The sequence below is a fragment of the Pseudophryne corroboree genome, chromosome 9, assembly GCF_028390025.1.
Source record: "Pseudophryne corroboree isolate aPseCor3 chromosome 9, aPseCor3.hap2, whole genome shotgun sequence".
Lineage (NCBI taxonomy): Eukaryota > Metazoa > Chordata > Amphibia > Anura > Myobatrachidae > Pseudophryne > Pseudophryne corroboree.
The window spans coordinates 216,574,593-216,601,008 of NC_086452.1; the positions used below are offsets into that span (position 1 = coordinate 216,574,593).

General features: G+C 47.7%; 1 protein-coding gene across 3 annotated transcripts in view; it reads right to left on the reverse strand.

Annotated features, from left to right (window-relative positions):
- VAV3 (vav guanine nucleotide exchange factor 3) overlaps nucleotides 1-26,416 on the reverse strand; it is a 546,183-nt gene that overhangs the window by 190,681 nt on the left and 329,086 nt on the right. For all 3 annotated transcript variants that reach the window (XM_063940113.1, XM_063940112.1, XM_063940114.1), the window contains 2 exons: nucleotides 17,060-17,159; nucleotides 15,908-16,003 (listed from right to left, as the gene is read on the reverse strand). In XM_063940113.1, coding sequence (XP_063796183.1) covers nucleotides 15,908-16,003; nucleotides 17,060-17,159 — 196 coding nt within the window. The remainder of the gene's footprint in view (nucleotides 1-15,907; nucleotides 16,004-17,059; nucleotides 17,160-26,416) is intronic.

Consider the following 26,416-nt stretch of genomic DNA (forward strand, 5'->3'; position numbering starts at 1 on the left):
CACTCTCCCGGGTGGAGGTCGTGCTGAGGAAGTCTGCTTCCCAGTTTCCATTCCCGGGATGAAAAACTGCTGACAGTGTTATCACATGATTTTCCGCCCAGCGAAAAGTCCTTGCAGTTTCTGCCATTGCCCTCCTGCTTCTTGTGTCGCCCTGTCTGTTTACGTGGGCGACTGCCGTGATGTTTTTCCCACTGGATCAATACCGGCTGACCTTGAAGCAGAGGTCTTGCTAAGCTTAGAGCATTATAAATTTACCCTTAGCTCCAGTATATTTATGTGGAGAAAAGTCTCCATACTTGATCACACTCCCTGGAAATTTTTCCCTTGTGTGACTGCTCCCCAGCCTCTCAGGCTGGGCTCCGTGGTTACCAGCATCCAATCCTGAATGCCGAATCTGCGGCCCTCTAGAAGATGAGCACTCTATAACCACCACAGGAGAGACACCCTTGTCCTTGGATATTGGGTTATCCGCTGATGCATCTGAAGATGCGATCCGGACCATTTGTCCAGCAGATCCCACTGAAAAGTTCTTACGTGAAATCTGCCGAATGGAATTGCTTCGTAGGAAGCCACCATTTTTACCAGGACCCTTGTGCAATGATGCACTGTTTTTAGGAGGTTCCTGACTTGCTCGGATAACTCCCTGGCTTTCTCTTCCGGGAGAAACACCTTTTTCTGGACTGTGTCCAGAATCATCCCTAGGCACAGCAGACGTGTCGTCGGGATCAGCTGCGATTTTGGAATATTTAGAATCCACCCGTGCTGATTGTAGCAGTATCCGAGATAGTGCTACTCCGACCTCCAACTGTTCCCTGGACTATGCCCCTATCAGGAGATCGTCCAAGTAAGGGATAATTAAGACGCCTTTTCTTCGAAGAAGAATCATCAATTCGGCCATTACCTTGGTAAAGACCCCGGGGTGCCGTGGACAATCCAAACGGCAGCGTCTGAAACTGATAGTGACAGTTCTGCACCACGAACCTGAGGTACCCTTAGTGAGAAGGGCAAATTTGGGACATAGAGGTAAGCATCCCTGATGTCCCGGGACACTATATAGTCCCCTTCTTCCTGGTTCGTTATCACTGCTCTGAGTGACTTCATCTTAATTTGAACCTTTGTAAGTGTTCAAAAAAAAATTTTTTTTTTTTTTTTTAGAATAAGTCTCACCTAGCCTTCTGGCTTCAGTACCACAATATAGTGTGGAATAATACCCCTTTTCTGTAGTAGGAGGGGTAATTTAATTGTCACCTGCTGGGAACACAGCTTGTGAATTTTTTCCCATACTTCCTCCTTGTCGGAGGGAGACTTGGTAAAGCAGACTTCAGGAGCCTGCGAAGGGGAAACGTCTCGACATTCCCATCTGTACCCCCGGGATACTACATGTAGGATCCAGGGGTCCTGTACGGTCTCAGCGCCATGCTGAGAACTTGTCAGACGCGGTGGAACGCTTCTGTTCCTGGGAATAGGCTGCCTGTTGCAGTCTTCTTCCCTTTCCTCTATCCCTGGGCAGATATGATCTTATAGGGACGAGAGGACTGAGGCTGAAAAGACGGTGTCTTTTTCTGCAGAGATGTGACTTAGGGTAAAAAACGGTGGATTTTCCAGCAGTTGCCGTGACCACCAGGTCCGATGGACCGACCCCAAACAAGTCCTCTTCCTTTATACGGCCATACTGTGCCGTTTGGAATCTGCATCACCTGACCACTGTCGTGTCCATAACATCTTCTGGCAGTTATGGACATCGCGTTTATTCATGATGCCAGAGTGCAAATATCCCTCTGTGCATCTCGCATATATAGAAATGCTCTATAGTCAATAAAATACTGTCCCTGTCAAGGGTATCAATATTTTTAGTCAGGGAATCCGACCAAGCCACCCTAGCTCTGCACATCCAGGCTGAGGCGATCGCTGGCCGCAGTATAACACCAGTATGTGTGTATATACTTTTTATTATATTTTCCAGCCTTGTCAGCTGGTCCTTGAGGACGGCCCTATCTATAGACGGTACCGCCACTTGTTTTGATAAGCGTGTGAGCGCCTTATCCACCTTAAGGGGTGTTTCCCAACGCGCCCTAACTTCTGGCGGGAAAGGGTATACCGCCCATAATTTTCTATCGGGGGGAACCCACGCATCATCACACACTTTATTTAATTTATCTGATTCAGGAAAAACTATGGTAGTTTTTTCACATCCCACATAATACCCTCTTTTGTGGTACTTGTAGTATCAGAAATACGTAACACCTCCTTCATTGCCTTTAACGTGTGGCCCTAATAAGGAATACGTTTGTTTATTCACCGTCGACACTGGATTCAGTGTCCCTGTCTGTGTCTGTGTCGACCGACTAAAGTAAACGGGCGTTTTAAAAACCCTTGACGGTGTTTTTGAGACGTCTGGACCGTACTAATTGTTTGTCGGCCGTCTCATGTCGTCAACCGACCTTGCAGCGTGTTGACATTATCACGTAATTTCCTAAATAAGCCATCCATTCCGGTGTCGACTCCCTAGAGAGTGACATCACCATTACAGGCAATTGCTCCGCCTCCTCACCAACATCGTCCTCCTACCTGTCGACACACACGTACCGACACACAGCACACACACAGGGAATGCTCTGATAGAGGACAGGACCCACTAGCCCTTTGGAGAGACAGAGGGAGAGTTTGCCAGCACACACCAAAAACGCTATAATTATATAGGGACAACCTTATATAAGTGTTTTCCCTTATAGCATCTTAATATATATATAAGCATATCGCCAAATTAGTGCCCCCCCTCTCTGTTTTAACCCTGTTTCTGTAGTGCAGTGCAGGGGAGAGCCTGGGAGCCTTCCCTCCAGCCTTTCTGTGAGGGAAAATGGCGCTGTGTGCTGAGGAGATAGGCCCCGCCCCTTTTTCGGGCGGCCTCGTCTCCCGCTCTTAACGGATTCTGGCAGGGGTTAAATATCTCCATATAGCCTCCGGAGGCTATATGTGAGGTATTTTTAGCCAAAATAGGTATTCATTTGCCTCCCAGGGCGCCCCCCTCCCAGCGCCCTGCACCCTCAGTGACTGCCGTGTGAAGTGTGCTGAGAGGAAAATGGCGCACAGCTGCAGTGCTGTGCGCTACCTTTAGAAGACTGAGGAGTCTTCTGCCGCCGATTCTGGACCTCTTCTTACTTCAGCATCTGCAAGGGGGCCGGCGGCAAGGCTCCGGTGACCATCCAGGCTGTACCTGTGATCGTCCCTCTGGAGCTGATGTCCAGTAGCCAAGAAGCCAATCCATCCTGCACGCAGGTGAGTTCACTTCTTCTCCCCTAAGTCCCTCGTTGCAGTGATCCTGTTGCCAGCAGGACTCACTGTAAAATAAAAAACCTAAGCTAAACTTTCCTAAGCAGCTCTTTAGGAGAGCCACCTAGATTGCACCCTTCTCGGCCGGGCACAAAATCTAACTGGCTTGGAGGAGGGTCATAGGGGGAGGAGCCAGTGCACACCACCTGATCCTAAAGCTTTACTTTTTGTGCCCTGTCTCCTGCGGAGCCGCTATTCCCCATGGTCCTTTCAGGAACCCCAGCATCCACTAGGACGATAGAGAAAAAAGGTTGCTTTAAATCCCGTGTACAGTAAAAGTCACAGGAAATAACTGATTTTATAACATTTCCCAAAATACAGTTGCATAGTCAGTGAAGCTGAGTTGCATTTTGCTTATATGCTGGTGATGTGAGCATTACAATATATTCATAGAATTCATTTGTTCTGTATAATATTAAGTGGGTGTGTTATGATATGTCAACATTCATAGGGCGGGATTCAAATCTTTTCACCCCTTTCCACACCCGTTCTGTTTCTGCCCTCGGGGGCATGGTATGATATGCACAACAACACGGATCATTTTAGACAGGAGATTGGGCGTGATATATCATTTGAATTCCACCCATAATGTCAATGTTGATCATGTCAACATTCATCATGTAGACAGTGATGAAATGTTGAGATATTAGATCGTCAACATATCGTTACTGGTGGCCCAGCAGTGACTTACCTGCTTCTGGCACCTGCTGCAGCTCCAGCGGCATCTTCCAGGTCACAGCAGTCGTGTCACTGCAACTTCCGGGTCAGATCTCCGATCCTCTGGCATTCAGGTGAGTATTTCTCTCCTATCCCTTAAAAGTACCCTCCTTCTAGTGTCGAAGCCTAACCCCACCTCACCAGTCTACCCCTAACCCTCCCACCCACAGGCTAACCCTAACCTTCCCCTAGCCTAACCCTAACTCCCCTTCCCCCCAGCCTAACCCTCCCACCCAAGCCTAAAAGTAACCCTAACCCTCCCTCTAGTGGTGAAGCCAAATCCCCAACCCCACCAGCCATTAACCACTTGCCTGGCATGGTCGCATCAGATGCGACCACACCAGCAAGTGTTTTATCTGACTTGGTTGCACAAGATGCAACCAGTCAGATAAACAGTGTTAGCAGCGGCAGGGAAGGAAAACTTCCCTCCGCTGCTGCTCCCAGAGGGACTCGAAGGTCCCTCTGCCTCCCTGCACACTCCCCCAGTGTTTGCCGTGCTGCCGATCACTGCTGATCGGTCAGCACGGCAGGACCCCCACCCAGACAATGGCAGCCGCTGGGAAAGTGTAAAACAACCCCGACACTGGCATTGTTAACGTTTTGAATACATCCCTATTTAATAGTTATATAAGAACTATATGGTACATAAACACATTCACCATGAAAAAGGCTAAAAAGATGTTTGGTACATATTGGGGCTGGTCAGCATTACTTATGTGGAAGATGTGCTGTGTGGCAGAGTGTAACAGAATCAGCCCAGCTGGGAGGAGGAAATCTCCCCATGAAGCGTATTAGGCAGAAGTTATGCCTGGTAATGACAGGAATAATATGGCTGAGAAATATGTGGCAGTATAACAAAGTCTATGAAATAATATGGGGAGAAGGTTTACTGGGCTTCAAGACATTGTTACATTGAGCTGTAAGAAGGATTATTAAAGACATAAAATATAATATGATATATTATAAGGAAAAGCCATATGGAAAAACAAAAGGCACCATTAAGGCACTTTACTGTACAAAGTCTATATGGTGCAATAGCTAAAACTATAAACTGGGTTTATATAGTGCAAGCAATGGAGATAGAAGACCAATTCATATGGAATAATGTTCTTTGTTGAATACAGTAATACATTCTCTGCCTCTTAGGCAACTCTGCAAATATTGAAAGCAATATAATATGAGAATGTAAAAAGGAGGAATAAATAGGAAGGTTACCTCAGAGTGCAGTTTGTTCTGTGGGCCTAAGCAGCACTTGTTTGTCAAAGTGACAGTTCTTCACCATCAGCAGCAGGTGAAAGACGCAGCAAGACTTATATCTCTGTTCTGCTTCTAATCAGGCTCCAAACAGCCATCAAATGCAGCATACACTATATCTTCCTGCCCTAATTAAATGCTTACCTGAAGGATGCCTGCTCCTTACAGGCTGAGAGGTGGAAATGTAATGTTTAATCTGAGCCTGGCCTCCATTTCCTGAGCTCTCAATTTAGAAACTGTGTCCCATGAATGCAAAACAGACACAGCTAAGTGATATTCTATTTTTTTTTTTAAATAATAAACACATACACACATTATGGGTTCTTTCTCATATCAATCTCAGTACAACACACTGAAAAAGATTTGTGACAATTCAACGTACCTAAGGCACTCACATACTAGCAAACACACAATTAATGCCCACTGCTCCCTGTTCGCTGCATTCAAACCACACTGAGCAGTGTCCTTGAATACTGACAGATGAACAAGCCCTGTGAGCTAGGCTACACTTGCAATTTTTGGTGTGCAACAAAATCACAAGCAACAAATTTCTATATTACGTGTGACTACATGTCGTCTATCACACAGATTAAACTCAACAAGATTGCAGATTAAATTCTGTCATAAATCTGGAGCACACTCCCTGTAGACTACAGTGCCCAACCCTCCCCCCCCCCATAACACCCCCCCCTCCCCCCCAAAAAAAGCATTTATTGCCAGTCTCACAGTTACAGCAAGGACTATCTAGATATAAAGCTGTGCAGCTCTGCATAGCCATCATTCATCATGTGTTCCGGTTACTGGACACATACAGTATACCTTGGAGGTCCTAACTATTCCATTTGACGCACCAACTAAAATGAGGTCCTTATTATCACGTACACAAACAATCACAGTTATTTGTATTACCACAATTTTACTTTAGATATATTTAATACCCATCATGTAGTCCAGGAGTGGGGAACCTTTTTTCTACCTAGGGCCATTTGATATTTATAAAATCCTTCGGGGGCCATACAAAAATTATCAACTTAAAAATTAGCCTGCCTCCAGTAATTATGCCCCCAGTCAGTAGTTATGCTCCCAGTAGATATGCCCCCAGTCACTTGTTATGCTCCATTAGATATGCCCCCAGTCACTTGTTATGCTCCAGTAGATATGCCCCCAGTCACTTGTTATGCTCCAGTAGATATGCCCCCAGTCTCTTGTTATGCTCCATTAGATATGCCCCCAGTCACTTGTTATGCCCCAATAAATATGCCCCCTGTAGTTATGCCCCATTAGATATGCTCCCTAGTAGGACTGCTTACACACAGGGGTGTATCTAGGGGTCCGAGCGCCCCTGGCAAAGTAAGGGGCTGGCGCCCCCCCCTACACACATTTGGAATAAGGTGTGAGTATTGGAAATGGGGCATGGTCTTGTGGGGGAAGGGCGTGGACACAATAGTACTTCCAATTCAAATTATGCCACACAGTAGTGTCCCTCATTCACATTACACCGCACAGTAGTGTCTCGTATTCACGTTACACCATCCCTCCCCCCTAACCCACCTTTACCACAGCCTGACCTTAACCCGCCCTTCCCAAAAGCCTCTTCAGTGGTGCCTAACCCTAACCCACCCTTCCTAATCTCCCTCCCTGCAGCCTAACCCTCCCACCCTCGCGGCCTAACCCTAACCCTCTCACGTGGCTTGCCAGTGGAGACTTTTGCACCAACTCGATCCGGATTTTGGCATTCTGCATCGCTATCTATGTTGGGAAGCCAGCATCAGCATTCCAAGCAGTTTCGGGATGCTGGCGTCAGCTTTCCGACCGCCAGGATTCCAAACGCCGGCATCTTGACTGCATCCTGAATGAAATGCTAATGAGCTGCTGTGAGATGAGCCTCAAATGGACCCAGCCATTAACCAAACACCATTAGTTGGATGGTAGAAGTGCTTCCTGTTAGAAGAAACATCAGGGTGCCATCACTTCCAAGATAAAATGATCAATTATACAATTAACTGATGTGCATTTCCTTGAACCTGGCCTTGAAATAGGTAAGATATGTATTTTCTTTATTACACTCAACAAGTTAAAGTTTTCGCTACTTACTTACATCTAACATGCATGAAAATCGTGTAGTTTTCCAGGTACTACAGTCCCTTCTCCCAAACACTGACACTTTTTTATTATCTTCAACAACAAATAGATCTATAGCACTGTGCTATATAACAATTGCTGTGTACCTGGTGAGAGTCTGTTATTGCCGGCGCGGCGCCGGTGTCTGTCAGCACCGCACTGCACTAGTGATCAGACTAGTGTCCGGCAGCACCGCAATTGTAATCAGACTCACAATAAACTACAGTTCCCAGCAGCCCTTGCTGCCGGGAGCTCCCAGCAACAAGGGCTGCTGGGAGCTGTAGTTTATTTTGAGTCTGATTACAAGTGCAGTGCTGCCGGACACCAGCGCCGCTCCAGCAGTAACAGACTCTCACCAGGTACAGTCTGACAGTACTGCTTTTCTATCCTTTGGCCGCGGGTGGCACAGCCAAGTGGCGCCCCCTTCTTGCCTGGCGCCCCTGGCGAGTGCCATCCTGTCCAATAGGTAGATACACCCCTGCTTACACACACACACATTAAAAGAAAAAAAAAACACAATACCCACCAGCTCTGCTCCTGCTTCTTGACCGCTGCCCTCCGCCTGGCCGCCCGCTCCTCGAAACTATGGGAGAGACGTCATGGCGTCTCTCCCATAGTGCCGCACAGCTGCACATGTACACTGCCTGAGCCGGAAGCCGGAGCTCAGGAGTGAGCTCCTGCCTCTGGCTGCTGCTAAGAAGAAGGAGCCGTGCGCCCACTGGTAACTAAATGTCAGTGAATGCCCGGCATCTCCCTCGGTTAGGTGAGCCGGGCCGGATCAAGTGGCTTTGAGGGCCTTATACGGCCCGCGGGCCTGAGGTTCCCCACCCCTGATGTAGTCCTTTAAAAAAGACTGCCTTAGTTAGCTTGTTAATAACGTACCCCTAATGCACACAAATTATAGGCGCACATATGCAGCAATTGTTCATTGGCAGATAGGAATTGTGTTCTTTGTTTTGTTGCTTTCTTGTACATTTCCAAATTTACTTTCACATATTTTCTATGTAATTAAGGTAAGAGGTTCGTACACACGGGACAAGATATTTAACGATTTGGCCATTGTCAACCGATCGGAACGACAAAATTGTTTTAAAAGTGCCGTGTGTATGCACGATTACGATGTACGCCTCAGATCTTTTGTACATGCTAGAAGATTTGGGGCTGTTGCTAGTGATGCCATGCTTGGCCCGCTCCACCACTCTCCCCACGTTACTTCTGGCATCAGCAAGTGTGTATGCACGTACCGAATCCGGCACCCCGCCAGGTTCCGATGTCACGCTGGGGTACACATTGTCTTGTGTGTACCCAGCTTTACTGCAATAAAATGTATCCAAGAGCAGTTCAGAGCATTAAATCAGTATTATACCTCCTAACAGTCCGTACTTTCGCGGGACAGTCCCTTTTTTCTGGGCCTGTCCCCACCCTCGGGTCATAGTGACGAAAATGGGGGTATGGCTCACGATTTTGGCATTCCGGGGAAACTACGCCTCCTTTCCCCCAAGGCCATGTCCCCTTTTTGGAACACACTCTTTCGGCACACAAGAGTCACTCCTCTATCAGGGGACAAGAATGTTGGGAGGTATGCAGTATTAACGGTCTGAACCTAAGTAACCAAAATGCATAGCTTATGCGCTCATGACCAAACTTGCTGGGGTGCAGGCTTTAGGTAGGGATAAAAGTTCACAAAACATCAGGGCTACAGTTTTATTCACATATTTTCCAAAGTATCACAGGGCAAGTCGACATTTTAGTCCTTGTCATGGAACTTTGGGCGTTATTCAGAGTTGTTAGCAAACCGAAAAAGTTAGCAACTGGGCAAAACCATGTGCACTGCAGGTGGGGCAGGTGTAACATGTGCAGAGAGAGTTAGATTTGGGTGGGTTATATTGTTTCTGTGCATGGTAAATGATGTCTGCTTAATTTTTACACTGCAATTTAGATTTCAGTTTGAACACACCCCACCCAACTCTAACTCTCTCTGCACATAGTACAGCTGCCCCACCTGCAGTGCACATGGGCCCTCATTCCGAGTTGTTCGCTCGTTATATTTTTCTCGCAACGGAGCGATTAGTCGCTAATGCGCATGCGCAATGACCGCAGTGCGACTGCGCCAAGTAAATTTGCTATGCAGTTAGGTATTTTACTCACGGCATTACGAGGTTTTTTCTTCGTTCTGGTGATCGTAATGTGATTGACAGGAAGTGGGTGTTTCTGGGCGGAAACTGGCCGTTTTATGGGTGTGTGCGAAAAAACGCTACCGTTTCTGGGAAAAACGCGGGAGTGGCTGGAGAAACGGAGGAGTGTCTGGCCGAACGCTGGGAGTGTTTGTGACGTCAAACCAGGAACGAAACTGACTGAACTGATCGCAGTTGCCGAGTAAGTGTGGAGCTACTCAGAAACTGCTAAGAAGTGTCTATTCGCAATTTTGCTAATCTTTAGTTCGCAATTTTGATAAGCTAAGATTCACTCCCAGTAGGCGGCGGCTTAGCGTGTGCAAAGCTGCTAAAAGCAGCTTGCGAGCGAACAACTCGGAATGAGGTTCATGGTTTTGCCCACTTGCTAACTTTCTTGGTTTGCTAACAACTCTGAATATCCCCATTTGTCAAGACATCCACATTATCCAAGTAAGCTAGCCAAGGTGCACAGCAGTCTGATTGTTTACAAATTTGTAAATACATTTCCCATTTATGTTGGTAAACATTACAATACATTTATTTTATATCCCATTACTAAATATTTTACATTTATTGTTTTTTAGGAAACTAAATATTTCACAATCACTGTATTTACAAGGGTGTTAAAAAAAATAAGAATTTACTTACCGATAATTCTATTTCTCGTAGTCCGTAGTGGATGCTGGGGACTCCGTAAGGACCATGGGGAATAGCGGCTCCGCAGGAGACTGGGCACAAAAGTAAAGCTTTAGAACTACCTGGTGTGCACTGGCTCCTCCCCCTATGACCCTCCTCCAAGCCTCAGTTAGGATACTGTGCCCGGACGAGCGTACACAATAAGGAAGGATTTTGAATCCCGGGTAAGACTCATACCAGCCACACCAATCACACCGTACAACTCGTGATCTAAACCCAGTTAACAGCATGATAACAGAGGAGCCTCTAGAAAAGATGGCTCACTACAGCAATAACCCGATTTTTTGGTAACAATAACTATGTACCAGTATTGCAGACAATCCGCACTTGGGATGGGCGCCCAGCATCCACTACGGACTACGAGAAATAGAATTATCGGTAAGTAAATTCTTATTTTCTCTAACGTCCTAAGTGGATGCTGGGGACTCCGTAAGGACCATGGGGATTATACCAAAGCTCCCAAACGGGCGGGAGAGTGCGGATGACTCTGCAGCACCAAATGAGAGAACTCCAGGTCCTCCTCAGCCAGGGTATCAATTTTGTAGAATTTTACAAACGTATTTGCTCCTGACCAAGTAGCTGCTCGGCAAAGTTGTAAAGCCGAGACCCCTCGGGCAGCCGCCCAAGATGAGCCCATCTTCCTTGTGGAGTGGGCATTTACAGATTTTTGGCTGTGGCAGGCCTGCCACAGAATGTGCAAGCTGAATTGTACTACAAATCCAACGAGCAATAGTCTGCTTAGAAGCAGGAGCACCCAGCTTGTTGGGTGCATACAGGATAAACAGCGAGTCAGATTTTCTGACTCCAGCCGTCCTGGAAACATATATTTTCAGGGCCCTGACAACGTCTAGCAACTTGGAGTCCTCCAAGTCCCTAGTAGCCGCAGGCACCACAATAGGTTGGTTCAGGTGAAACGCTGAAAACCACCTTAGGGAGAAACTGAGGACGAGTCCTCAATTCCGCCCTGTCCGAATGGAAAATCAGATAAGGGCTTTTACAGGATAAAGCCGCCAATTCTGACACGCGCCTGGCCCAGGCCAGGGCCAACAGCATGACCACTTTCCATGTGAGATATTTTAACTCCACAGATTTAAGTGGTTCAAACCAATGTGACTTTTGGAACCCAAAAACTACATTGAGATCCCAAGGTGCCACTGGAGGCACAAAAGGAGGCTGTATATGCAGTACCCCTTTTACAACGTCTGAACTTCAGGGACTGAAGCTAGTTCTTTTTGGAAGAAAATTGACAGGGCCGAAATTTGAACCTTAATGGACCCCAATTTCAGGCCCATAGACACTCCTGTTTGCAGGAAATGTAGGAATCGACCCAGTTGAATTTCCTCCGTCGGGCCTTACTGGCCTCGCACCACGCAACATATTTTCGCCAAATGCGGTGATAATGTTTTGCGGTTACATCCTTCCTGGCTTTGATCAGGATAGGGATGACTTCATCCGGAATGCCTTTTTTCCTTCAGGATCCGCGTTCAACCGCCATGCCGTCAAACGCAGCCGCGGTAAGTCTTGGAACAGACAGGGTCCTTGCTGGAGCAGGTCCCTTCTTAGAGGTAGAGGCCACGGATCCTCCGTGAGCATCTCTTGAAGTTCCGGTTACCAAGTCCTTCTTGGCCAATCCGGAGCCACGAATATAGTGCTTACTCCTCTCCATCTTATCAATCTCAGTACCTTGGGTATGAGAGGCAGATGAGGGAACACATACACTGACTGGTACACCCACGGTGTTACCAGAGCGTCTACAGCTATTGCCTGAGGGTCCCTTGACCTGGCGCAATACCTGTCGAGTTTTTCCCAACGGTTTATAATCATGTGGAAGACTTCTGGGTGAAGTCCCCACTCTCCCGGGTGGAGGTCGAGTCTGCTGAGGAAGTCTGCTTCCCAGTTGTCCACTCCCGGAATTGCTGACAGTGCTATCACATGATTTTCCGCCCAGCGAAGAATCCTTGCAGCTTCTGCCATTGCCCTCCTGCTTCTTGTGCCACCCTGTCTGTTTACGTGGGTGACTGCCGTGATGTTGTCCGACTGGATCAACACCGGCTGACCTTGAAGCAGAGGTCTTGCTAAGCTTAGAGCATTGTAAATGGCCCTTAGCTTCAGGATATTTATGTGAAGTGATGTCTCCAGGCTTGACCATAAGCCCTGGAAATTCCTTCCCTGTGTGACTGCTCCCCAGCCTCGCAGGATGGCATCCGTGGTCACCAGGACCCAGTCCTGAATGCCGAATCTGCGGCCCTCTAGAAGATGAGCACTCTGCAACCAACACAGGAGGGACACCCTTGTTCTTGGTGACAGGGTTATCCGCTGATGCATCTGAAGATGCGACCCGGACCATTCGTCCAGCAGGTCCCACTGGAAAGTTCTTGCGTGGAATCTGCCGAATGGGATTGCTTCGTAGGAAGCCACCATTTTACCCAGAACCCTTGTGCATTGATGCACTGAGACTTGGCTCGGTTTTAGGAGGTTCCTGACTAGCTCGGATAACTCCCTGGCTTTCTCCTCCGGGAGAAACACCTTTTTCTGGACTGTGTCCAGGATCATCCCTAGGAACAGAAGACGAGTCATCGGAACCAGCTGCGATTTTGAAATATTGAGAATCCAATCGTGCTTCCGCAACACTACCTGAGATAGTGCTACACTGACCTCCAACTGTTCCCTGGATCTTACCCTTATCAGGGAATCGTCCAAGTAAGGGATAACTAAAATTCCCTTCCTTCGAAGGAATATCATAATTTCGGCCATTACCTTGGTAAAGACCCGGGGTGCCGTGGACCATCCATACGGCAGCGTCTGAACTGATAGTGACAGTTCTGTACCACAAACCTGAGGTACCCTTGGTGAGAAGGGTAAATTGGGACATGAAGGTAAGCATCCTTGATGTCCAGAGACACCATGTAGTCCCCTTCTTCCAGGTTCGCAATCACTGCTCTGAGTGACTCAATCTTGAATTTGAACCTCTGTATGTAAGTGTTCAAAGATTTTAGATTTAGAATCGGTCTCACCGAGCCGTCCGGCTTCGGTACCACAACAGTGTGGAATAATACCCCGTTCCCTGTTGCAGGAGGGGTACCTTGATTATCACCTGCTGGGAATACAGCTTGTGAATGGCTTCCAAAACTGTCTCCCTGTCAGAAGGAGACATCGGTAAAGCCGACTTTAGGAAACGGCGAGGGGGAGACGTCTCGAATTCCAATTTGTACCCCTGAGATATCACCTGAAGGATCCAGGGGTCTACTTGCGAGTGAGCCCACTGCGCGCTGAAATTCATTGAAACGGGCCCCCCACCGTGCCTGATTCTGCTTGTAAAGCCCCAGCGTCATACTGAGGGCTTGGCAGAGGCGGGAGAGGGTTTCTGTTCCTGGGAACTGGCTGATTTCTGCAGCCTTTTTCCTCTCCCTCTGTCACGGGGCAGAAATGAGGAACCTTTTGCCCGCTTGTCCACGAAAAGACTGCGCCTGATAATACGGCGTCTTCTCATGTTGAGAGGCGACCTGGGGTACAAACGTGGATTTCCCAGCTGTTGCCGTGGCCACCAGGTCTGAAAGACCGACCCAAAATAACTCCTCCCCTTAATAAGGCAATACTTCCAAATGCCGTTTGAAATCCGCATCACCTGACCACTGTCGTGTCCATAACCCTCTACTGGTAGAAATGGACAACGCACTTAGACTTGATGCCAGTCGGCAAATATTCCGCTGTGCATCACGCATATATAGAAATGCATCTTTTAAATGCTCTATAGGCAAAAATATACTGTCCCTATCTAGGGTATCAATATTTTCAGTCAGGGAATCCGACCACGCCAACCCAGCACTGCACATCCAGGCTGAGGCGATTGCTGGTCGCAGTATAACACCAGTATGTGTGTAAATACATTTTAGGATACCCTCCTGCTTTCTATCAGCAGGATCCTTAAGGGCGGCCATCTCAGGAGAGGGTAGAGCCCTTACAAGCGTGTGAGCGCTTTATCCACCCTAGGGGGTGTTTCCCATCGCACCCTAACCTCTGGCGGGAAAGGATATAATGCCAATAACATTTTAGAAATTATCAGTTGTTATCGGGGGAAACCCACGCATCATCACACACCTCATTTAATTTCTCAGATTCAGGAAAACTACAGGTAGTTTTTCCTCACCGAACATAATACCCCTTTTTGGTGGTACTCGTATTATCAGAAATGTGTAAAACATTTTTCATTGCCTCCATCATGTAACGTGTGGCCCTACTGGAAGTCACATTTGTCTCTTCACCGTCGACACTGGAGTCAGTATCCGTGTCGGCGTCTATATCTGCCATCTGAGGTAACGGGCGCTTTAGAGCCCCTGACGGCCTATGAGACGTCTGGACAGGCACAAGCTGAGTAGCCGGCTGTCTCATGTCAACCACTGTCTTTTATACAGAGCTGACACTGTCACGTAATTCCTTCCAACAGTTCATCCACTCAGGTGTCGACCCCCTAGGGGGTGACATCACTATTACAGGCAATCTGCTCCGTCTCCACATCATTTTTCTCCTCATACATGTCGACACAAACGTACCGACATACAGCACACACACAGGGAATGCTCTGATAGAGGACAGGACCCCACTAGCCCTTTGGGGAGACAGAGGGAGAGTTTGCCAGCACACACCAGAGCGCTATATATATATACAGGGATAACCTTATATAAGTGTTTTTCCCCTTATAGCTGCTGTATCTTTAATACTGCGCGTAATTAGTGCCCCCCCTCTCTTTTTTAACCCTTTCTGTAGTGTAGTGACTGCAGGGGAGAGCCAGGGAGCTTCCCTCCAACGGAGCTGTGAGGGAAAATGGCGCCAGTGTGCTGAGGAGATAGGCTCCGCCCCCTTATCGGCGGCCTTATCTCCCGTTTTTCTATGTATTCTGGCAGGGGTTAAATGCATCCATATAGCCCAGGAGCTATATGTGATGCATTTTTTGCCATCCAAGGTGTTTTTATTGCGTCTCAGGGCGCCCCCCCCAGCGCCCTGCACCCTCAGTGACCGGAGTGTGAAGTGTGCTGAGAGCAATGGCGCACAGCTGCAGTGCTGTGCGCTACCTTGTTGAAGACAGGACGTCTTCTGCCGCCGATTTTCCGGACCTCTTCTGTCTTCTGGCTCTGTAAGGGGGCCGGCGGCGCGGCTCTGGGACCCATCCATGGCTGGGCCTGTGATCGTCCCTCTGGAGCTAATGTCCAGTAGCCTAAGAAGCCCAATCCACTCTGCACGCAGGTGAGTTCGCTTCTTCTCCCCTTAGTCCCTCGATGCAGTGAGCCTGTTGCCAGCAGGTCTCACTGAAAATAAAAAACCTAAAACTAAACTTTTCACTAAGCAGCTCAGGAGAGCCACCTAGTGTGCACCCTTCTCGTTCGGGTACAAAAATCTAACTGAGGCTTGGAGGAGGGTCATAGGGGGAGGAGCCAGTGCACACCAGGTAGTTCTAAAGCTTTACTTTTGTGCCCAGTCTCCTGCGGAGCCGCTATTCACCATGGTCCTTACGGAGTCCCCAGCATCCACTTAGGACGTTAGAGAAAATACAGATATTACTTTTAGTGCCACAGCTATAGCCATGTATATTGGGCTCAATATGTGTATGAAGAGCCTACCTGAAGCAGTAAGTGATACTTCAGAACCCTCTGCATGGGAACAACCAGCAGGTCTCGCAGTGTGAATTTCCCATTATTTGCTCGTTTTGAACATTCCTGTTTAAAAGAAAAGTTGAGTCTCCAATTAAGACACTTAATTTTTAGCTGCCCAGAATAACGCAGTCAATTATGATAGGACATTTAGCTGCCATCATTTTGAAATATTACAATTAAACTTGCATTAAAAAAAAATGTGTGTATTCAAAAGTGTTTATCTAAAAAAATACATCCCAAACTTTTCCCATTTTAACATTTTGGCCTAAGAATACATTTAAAAACAAAAATTGAGTAGAAGCAATATTAATTTCATCTCCCCACTAAAGGTGGGTACACACTAGGATGATATCGCTTTAATGCGGCCGATATTGTCTGGTTTAGAACGATGTCGCCTAATGTGTACAGACTATGTATCGCTCGATGCGCACTCCCATGGGTCGTCTGCGACATTGCTGTTGGTCCGACAGGTCATATTGCAGACGAGGACCATGCTGTCAAATGCCACCTGGCCGGCCCCATCGCACCATCGCACCCGGTTTCGAGGTCCTGACGCAAGCTATGTCGCATCATGCAGACATCACAATGATGTGTACATAGCTTTAGCGCAAATCCCAGACATAGACCTGGATGTCTAGGATTACAGAATAGTCACATATATTCATACAGTCATAAAATAAAACAAGAGGGTATAGCTATTAAACAATACAAAGGGGGTACAAGATTTATATTCTTTCCATGATATCCACTGTGCCATGGTACACAGAAAGGGCGCAATGTGAAGTACCAACAATTTTTTTTTAAGTCATAAAACCCTCAGTTTCTATAAATAGGTCTTTAATAAATCTTCCCCAAGAATAACTAAGTAATTCATGAAATGTTTAGAAGGGAAGAAAGCTAAAGAGCAAATTTGTATTGGTGGTACAAGAAGTGTCCTTATCTAGGCCAAAATGCAGGATTATTAATTATACATGAATTTTTGTTTCCATTTCTTCCTCCCTATTAGTGACTCTGAGGTCATCTGTGCTGCACCTGGTCAGACCCTGAGGTGTATGATAGATCCGATACTATATGATGTAATAACAAGCAGCCTGGCAAAGGGCAGTACCACCTACTTACCTCCAGCTTTAATTTGACGTCCTCTCTGGTTTTAGAGATGCTGTCCAAAATAGAAATGGCTAACTCCACCTGACTACAGTATTCTCCATAGATGAGAAGCCTGATTTATAGAAAAGAATGTTACATGTGTATAGTACCTATATGTTTACATTATACATTCATAATACATAAGTGCTACAATACATCAGAAGAATATTTCTTTAAAAAGCTGTGAAGGATATCCTTATATAGATAATACACTTCACATGAGTTCATATAGGGCATGATACCAAGTCGTACGCAGTGTCAGTGCCACACACAGCTGTCGCATGCGTCCCGATTGTTAGTGCCCAGAGACGCAGCAGAATTGGGTGCACAGTCTGAGGAGTTCAGTGGGCATTCCTGGGAGCTGTTAGGGGGATGGCTAAACATTTGGGTGCGTAACGCTGCAAGCAGCTGCATTCAAAGGTACACAGGAGGCCATACTCAGGCGGAGAATCTGCACCTGTTATAGGGCTGGTGCAAGATGGTGCGTATGATGGTGCACACATATAAAGTATATATTTAACTGTAGTGTGCATGTGATAGGGAATACAACTCGTAAGCTCCACTGGGGCATGGACATAATTACAGTTAAGTCCTATCTTGACATTACATATAGGGTGCCTATGTTTGGGCATTTTGCTTGTGGACTGAAGTGCTGAAGCACTGGTGCTCTGCCATTTATCTCAGCTGAGCCTCCATCCTCTTCTGGTTCTGGTTTCTGCGTATGTGCTGCACAGACATACATACTTTGGTTCTCTGAACATAACAGTGTGTACGGTTGTGTTTAATGCTGTACCCTAGTGTGTATGTGTATCCATGTGATAGGCAATCTAGATTGTAAGCTCCACTGGGGCAGGGACTGATAAAAATGAATATTCTGTATAAAGCGCTGCAGAATATGTGTACACTATATAAATAACGGTTTGTGTGTGTGTGTATATATATATATACAAACAAAGAACCCAGCACTCACCAAAGTATACACACAGAGAAAAAACCACAGCACTCACCACACCAGAAGCGGGGCACAGCTATGCACTTATACAAACAAAGAACCCAGCACTCACCAAATATATATATATATATACACACACACACACACACACACACACACACAGGTTGAGTATCCCATATCCAAATATCCCGAAATACGGATTTTTTGGAGTGAGACTGAGATAGTGAAACCTTTGTTTTCTGATGGCCCAATGTACACAAACTTTGTTTAATACACAAAGTTATTAAAAAAAATTGTATTAAATGACCTTCAGGCTGTGTGTATGAGGCAGTGGTCTCCAACCTAAATTAGGGTGTGAGCTACTTTCATAAAATAAAACCTCTGGAAGAGCTACCCCTTCCCCTCAATGCGCGCATGCCTGTGAAAGTGGGTGTGACCTCAGAAAAGTGGGCATGGACTCACAAAAGTGGGTGTGGCCTCGCAACAGTAATGCCATGCTGCATAGTGCCAGACACAAGTAATGCCCCCCAGCAGTGCCAGATACAAATAATGTCCCCCAGCAGTGCCAGATACACAAATAATGCACCCCAGCAGTGCCAGATACACAAATAATGCCCCCCCCTAGCAGTGCCAGATACACAAATAGTGGGGTGCGGGCTCCGAGCGGCTGCTCAGGGGCAAAGATGGAGGAGGTACTGTAATGGCACCGCCAGCACTCCAGTGTACGGCCGCGTACAGCCGCACACGCCCGGCCGCGCATGCACACTGCCCTCCCCCCGAGTCCCCATTCATGTCTATATGCCGGGCGAGCTACGCTGATTACAGCGGCGAGCTACCCGACGCTGGTTGGCGACCGCTGGTATAAGGTGTATATGAAACATAAATGAATTCTGTGAATGTACACAAACTTTATTTGATACACAAAGTTATTAAAATAAGAATTTACTTACCGATAATTCTATTTCTCGTAGTCCGTAGTGGATGCTGGGGACTCCGTAAGGACCATGGGGAATAAGCGGCTCCGCAGGAGACTGGGCACAAAAGTAAAGCTTTAGAACTACCTGGTGTGCACTGGCTCCTCCCCCTATGACCCTCCTCCAAGCCTCAGTTAGGATACTGTGCCCGGACGAGCGTACACAATAAGGAAGGATTTTGAATCCCGGGTAAGACTCATACCAGCCACACCAATCACACCGTACAACTCGTGATCTAAACCCAGTTAACAGCATGATAACAGAGGAGCCTCTAGAAAAGATGGCTCACTACAGCAATAACCCAATTTTTTGGTAACAATAACTATGTACCAGTATTGCAGACAATCCGCACTTGGGATGGGCGCCCAGCATCCACTACGGACTACGAGAAATAGAATTATCGGTAAGTAAATTCTTATTTTCTCTAACGTCCTAAGTGGATGCTGGGGACTCCGTAAGGACCATGGGGATTATACCAAAGCTCCCAAACGGGCGGGAGAGTGCGGATGACTCTGCAGCACCAAATGAGAGAACTCCAGGTCCTCCTCAGCCAGGGTATCAATTTTGTAGAATTTTACCAACGTATTTGCTCCTGACCAAGTAGCTGCTCGGCAAAGTTGTAAAGCCGAGACCCCTCGGGCAGCCGCCCAAGTTGAGCCCATCTTCCTTGTGGAGTGGGCATTTACAGATTTTTGGCTGTGGCAGGCCTGCCACAGAATGTGCAAGCTGAATTGTACTACAAATCCAACGAGCAATAGTCTGCTTAGAAGCAGGAGCACCCAGCTTGTTGGGTGCATACAGGATAAACAGCGAGTCAGATTTTCTGACTCCAGCCGTCCTGGAAACATATATTTTCAGGGCCCTGACAACGTCTAGCAACTTGGAGTCCTCCAAGTCCCTAGTAGCCGCAGGCACCACAATAGGTTGGTTCAGGTGAAACGCTGAAACCACCTTAGGGAGAAACTGAGGACGAGTCCTCAATTCCGCCCTGTCCGAATGGAAAATCAGATAAGGGCTTTTACAGGATAAAGCCGCCAATTCTGACACGCGCCTGGCCCAGGCCAGGGCCAACAGCATGACCACTTTCCATGTGAGATATTTTAACTCCACAGATTTAAGTGGTTCAAACCAATGTGACTTTTGGAACCCAAAAACTACATTGAGATCCCAAGGTGCCACTGGAGGCACAAAAGGAGGCTGTATATGCAGTACCCCTTTTACAACGTCTGAACTTCAGAGACTGAAGCTAGTTCTTTTTGGAAGAAAATTGACAGGGCCGAAATTTGAACCTTAATGGACCCCAATTTCAGGCCCATAGACACTCCTGTTTGCAGGAAATGTAGGAATCGACCCAGTTGAATTTCCTCCGTCAGGCCTTACTGGCCTCGCACCACGCAACATATTTTCGCCAAATGCGGTGATAATGTTTTGCGGTTACATCCTTCCTGGCTTTGATCAGGATAGGGATGACTTCATCCGGAATGCCTTTTTTCCTTCAGGATCCGGCGTTCAACCGCCATGCCGTCAAACGCAGCCGCGGTAAGTCTTGGAACAGACAGGGTCCTTGCTGGAGCAGGTCCCTTCTTAGAGGTAGAGGCCACGGATCCTCCGTGAGCATCTCTTGAAGTTCCGGTTACCAAGTCCTTCTTGGCCAATCCGGAGCCACGAATATAGTGCTTACTCCTCTCCATCTTATCAATCTCAGTACCTTGGGTATGAGAGGCAGATGAGGGAACACATACACTGACTGATACACCCCCGGTGTTACCAGAGCGTCTACAGCTATTGCCTGAGGGTCCCTTGACCTGGCGCAATACCTGTCGAGTTTTTCCCAACGGTTTATAATCATGTGGAGGACTTCTGGGTGAAGTCCCCACTCTCCCGGGTGGAGGTCGTGTCTGCTGAGGAAGTCTGCTTCCCAGTTGTCCACTCCCGGAATTGCTGACAGTGCTATCACATGATTTTCCGCTCAGCGAAGAATCCTTGCAGCTTCTGCCATTGCCCTCCTGCTTCTTGTGCCACCCTGTCTGTTTACGTGGGTGACTGCCGTGATGTTGTCCGACTGGATCAACACCGGCTGACCTTGAAGCAGAGGTCTTGCTAAGCTTAGAGCATTGTAAATGGCCCTTAGCTTCAGGATATTTATGTGAAGTGATGTCTCCAGGCTTGACCATAAGCCCTGGAAATTCCTTCCCTGTGTGACTGCTCCCCAGCCTCGCAGGCTGGCATCCGTGGTCACCAGGACCCAGTCCTGAATGCCGAATATGCGGCCCTCTAGAAGATGAGCACTCTGCAACCAACACAGGAGGGACACCCTTGTTCTTGGTGACAGGGTTATCCGCTGATGCATCTGAAGATGCGACCCGGACCATTTGTCCAGCAGGTCCCACTGGAAAGTTCTTGCGTGGAATCTGCCGAATGGGATTGCTTCGTAGGAAGCCACCATTTTATCCAGAACCCTTGTGCATTGATGCACTGAGACTTGGCTCGGTTTTAGGAGGTTCCTGACTAGCTCGGATAACTCCCTGGCTTTCTCCTCCGGGAGAAACACCTTTTTCTGGACTGTGTCCAGGATCATCCCTAGAAACAGAAGACGAGTCGTCCGACCCAGCTGCGATTTTGGAATATTGAGAATCCAATCGTGCTGCCGCAACACTACCTGAGATAGTGCTACACCGACCTCCAACTGTTCCCTGGATCTTACCCTTATCAGGGAATCGTCCAAGTAAGGGATAACTAAAATTCCCTTCCTTCGAAGGAATATCATTATTTCGGCCATTACCTTGGTAAAGACCCGGGGTGCCGTGGACCATCCATACGGCAGCGTCTGAACTGATAGTGACAGTTCTGTACCATAAACCTGAGGTACCCTTGGTGAGAAGGGTAAATTTGGACATGAAGGTAAGCATCCTTGATGTCCCGAGACATCATGTAGTCCCCTTCTTCCAGGTTCGCAATCACTGCTCTGAGTGACTCAATCTTGAATTTGAACCTCTGTATGTAAGTGTTCAAGATTTTAGATTTAGAATCGGTCTCACCGAGCCGTCCGGCTACGGTACCACAACAGTGTGGAATAATACCCCGTTCCCTGTTGCAGGAGGGGTACCTTGATTATCACCTGCTGGGAATACAGCTTGTGAATGGCTTCCAAAACTGTCTCCCTGTCAGAAGGAGACATCGGTAAAGCCAACTTTAGGAAACGGCTAGGGGGAGACGTCTCGAATTCCAATTTGTACCCCTGAGATATCACCTAAAGGATCCAGGGGTCTACTTGCGAGTGAGCCCACTGCGCGCTGAAATTCATTGAGATGGGCCCCCCACCGTGCCTGATTCTGCTTGTAAAGCCCCAGCGTCATACTGAGGGCTTGGCAGAGGCGGGAGAGGGTTTCTGTTCCTGGGAACTGGCTGATTTGTGCAGCCTTTTTCCTCTCCCTCTGTCACGGGGCAGAAATGAGGAACCTTTTGCCCGCTTGTCCACGAAAAGACTGCGCCTGATAATACGGCGTCTTCTCATGTTGAGAGGCGACCTGGGGTACAAACGTGGATTTCCCAGCTGTTGCCGTGGCCACCAGGTCTGAAAGACCGACCCCAAATAACTCCTCCCCTTAATAAGGCAATACTTCCAAATGCCGTTTGAAATCCGCATCACCTGACCACTGTCGTGTCCATAACCCTCTACTGGTAGAAATGGACAACGCACTTAGACTTGATGCCAGTCGGCAAATATTCCGCTGTGCATCACGCATATATAGAAATGCATCTTTTAAATGCTCTATAGGCAAAAATATACTGTCCCTATCTAGGGTATCAATATTTTCAGTCAGGGAATCCGACCACGCCAACCCAGCACTGCACATCCAGGCTGAGGCGATTGCTGGTCGCAGTATAACACCAGTATGTGTGTAAATACATTTTAGGATACCCTCCTGCTTTCTATCAGCAGGATCCTTAAGGGCGGCCATCTCAGGAGAGGGTAGAGCCCTTACAAGCGTGTGAGCGCTTTATCCACCCTAGGGGGTGTTTCCCAATGCACCCTAACCTCTGGCGGGAAAGGATATAATGCCAATAACATTTTAGAAATTATCAGTTGTTATCGGGGGAAACCCACGCATCATCACACACCTCATTTAATTTCTCAGATTCAGGAAAACTACAGGTAGTTTTTCCTCACCGAACATAATACCCCTTTTTGGTGGTACTCGTATTATCAGAAATGTGTAAAACATTTTTCATTGCCTCCATCATGTAACGTGTGGCCCTACTGGAAGTCACATTTGTCTCTTCACCGTCGACACTGGAGTCAGTATCCGTGTCGGCGTCTATATCTGCCATCTGAGGTAACAGGCGCTTTAGAGCCCCTGACGGCCTATGAGACGTCTGGACAGGCACAAGCTGAGTAGCCGGCTGTCTCATGTCAACCACTGTCTTTTATACAGAGCTGACACTGTCACGTAATTCCTTCCAACAGTTCATCCACTCAGGTGTCGACCCCCTAGGGGGTGACATCACTATTACAGGCAATCTGCTCCATCTCCACATAATTTTTCTCCTCATACATGTCGACACAAACGTACCGACATACAGCACACACACAGGGAATGCTCTGATAGAGGACAGGACCCCACTAGCCCTTTGGGGAGACAGAGGGAGAGTTTGCCAGCACACACCAGAGCGCTATATATATACAGGAATAACCTTATATAAGTGTTTTTCCCCTTATAGCTGCTGTATCTTTAATACTGCGCGTAATTAGTGCCCCCCCTCTCTTTTTTAACCCTTTCTGTAGTGTAGTGACTGCAGGGGAGAGCCAGGGAGCTTCCCTCCAACGGAGCTGTGAGGGAAAATGGCGCCAGTGTGCTGAGGAGATAGGCTCCGCCCCCTTATCGGCAGCCTTATCTCCCGATTTTCTATGTATTCTGGCAGGGGTTAAATGCATCCATATAGCCCAGGAGCTATATGTGATGCATTTTTTGCCATCCAAGGTGTTTTTATTGCGTCTCAGGGCGCCCCCCCCCCCAGCGCCCTGCACCCTTAGTGACCGGAGTGTGAAGTGTGCTGAGAGCAATGGCGCACAGCTGCAGTGCTGTGCGCTACCTTGTTGAAGACAGGACGTCTTCTGCCGCCGATTTTCCGGACCTCTTCTGTCTTCTGGCTCTGTAAGGGGGCCGGCGGCGCGGCTCTGGGACCCATCCATGGCTGGGCCTGTGATCGTCCCTCTGGAGCTAATGTCCAGTAGCCTAAGAAGCCCAATCCACTCTGCACGCAGCTGAGTTCGCTTCTTCTCCCCTTAGTCCCTCGATGCAGTGAGCCTGTTGCCAGCAGGTCTCACTGAAAATAAAAAACCTAAAACTAAACTTTTCACTAAGCAGCTCAGGAGAGCCACCTAGTGTGCACCCTTCTCGTTCGGGCACAAAAATCTAAATGAGGCTTGGAGGAGGGTCATAGGGAGAGGAGCCAGTGCACACCAGGTAGTTCTAAAGCTTTACTTTTGTGCCCAGTCTCCTGCGGAGCCACTTATTCCCCATGGTCCTTACGGAGTCCCCAGCATCCACTTAGGACGTTAGAGAAAAATATTGGCTAAAATCACCTTCAGGCTGTGCTTAATAAGGTGTATATGAAACATAAATGCATTCTGTGCTTAGACTTGGGTCCTATCGCCATGATATCTCATTATGGTATGCAATTATTCCAAAATACGGAAAAATCCAATGTCCAAAATATTTTCGATAAGGGATCCCAAGCATTTTTGATAAGGGACACTCAACCTGTATATTATATACACACACACACACACACATAACATGTCACGTCTGAGGATTCTTGTGGATCCGGATTTGGGGAAGATGATTCTGGTGCACTTGGATCTCTGAATAACAAACGAGCAGGACGGATGAAGGTCTTGCACATATATTACTTGGAGTAGTTTAACAGGGTTCGCCAAAGACAGTTGAAAAGAGATACGACTGTAGGTTAGCGGGTGGCTGAGGATACCGAAACCGTGACCCAGTCCTTAAAAGGAGGAATTTCGAAGGCTGGTTACTATGGCGTCCGGAACAGGTAGCCAGGTAGGACACGGGAACAGAGTCGACAGTCTGCGTAAGACTATATCAGGAGGCTAGGGTACAGACTCCATTAACTATAGCAATCTTTGCCACTTGCCTGTCTGACTCAGGAGTCAGTACATTTCTCAGTACACCGCCAGGAAGGAGGAAGCAGATCCTGACTGCTGATGTATTGTGTGGAAGAGGAGCCACCAGAGAACACTGGGAAGGGCCGTGCTCTGCTCCTATAGGCTGCAGCATCAAGTTCCGTGGACTGCCTGTTTACCCGACACGACATCCGCACTGCCCCCCACCCCCTTCACACCCAGCTACCTGCCGCTCACTCCGTAGTGTTTAAGTGATGCTGCTGCATGGATCCAGACTGCCCCTGATGTTACTGAGGCACTGCGCTGCTCAATCTGGAGAGCAGCGCTGGCGATGTCGCAATGCCTGTAACGTTTCTCTTGTCTTCGCTCACATTCACATAGCAGTACTATTTGAATGTGATTCTACCCCCTGGCAGGGAGTGCCATCCTGGCCAAGGGGTAGATACGCCCCTGGTTGACAGTACAATGTTGTGTAATTGGATACTGTGGGGAGATGTACTAAGCTTGAAAAGTGATACATTTCACGGTGATAAATTACCAGCAAATCAGCTCCTAACTGCCATGTTATAGGCTGGGTTTGAAAAATGACAGTTAGGAGCTGGTTGGCTGGTGCTTTATCACCGTGAAATGTATAACTTTGCAAGGCTTTGTACATCTGTCCCTAAATACTGGGAACATTAGGGTTCTATGGAAATTCTTACTACTCAAAAATACTGATGAGCTATAAACCGTGAAAACTGTAAGAAAACATAAAGCTCATTATCACCTCAGTGATACAAATGTGTCCATTATAATCTTCACTAACACAAATGGCATATGGAAAAGACTGAAAAGGAGTGCTATCGCTTGACCCTAAAGGGGGGAACTCACGGAGCGATCCCTGCTTAAAATCTAAGCAATCTGACTAGATTGCTTAGATTTCAAGCGGCGATCACTCCGTGTGTACCCCCCACAGCGATAGTGATGCGTAGCCCCGCACATCGCTATCGCTGGTGCTAGATTGGCCTGCATGCAGGCCAATCTAGCAGGTCGCTCACTTCTCTCCCCAAATCGGTCCGTGAATACGGCCCTTAAGGGAGTGGAATGACTACACCAGCCCCTGCATAATGTGCCTTTAATCAGTTTTCTATAGCAGCAAACCAGGGCTTAAAGTGGTCCTGGAGAGGTGGGGGCGGCGCAGAAATGGGTGTGACCTTACAAGGAAGGGGCGTGGCCACACAAAAGTTGCAGTTGGAAAAAAGCGCAGGAGGTGAGTA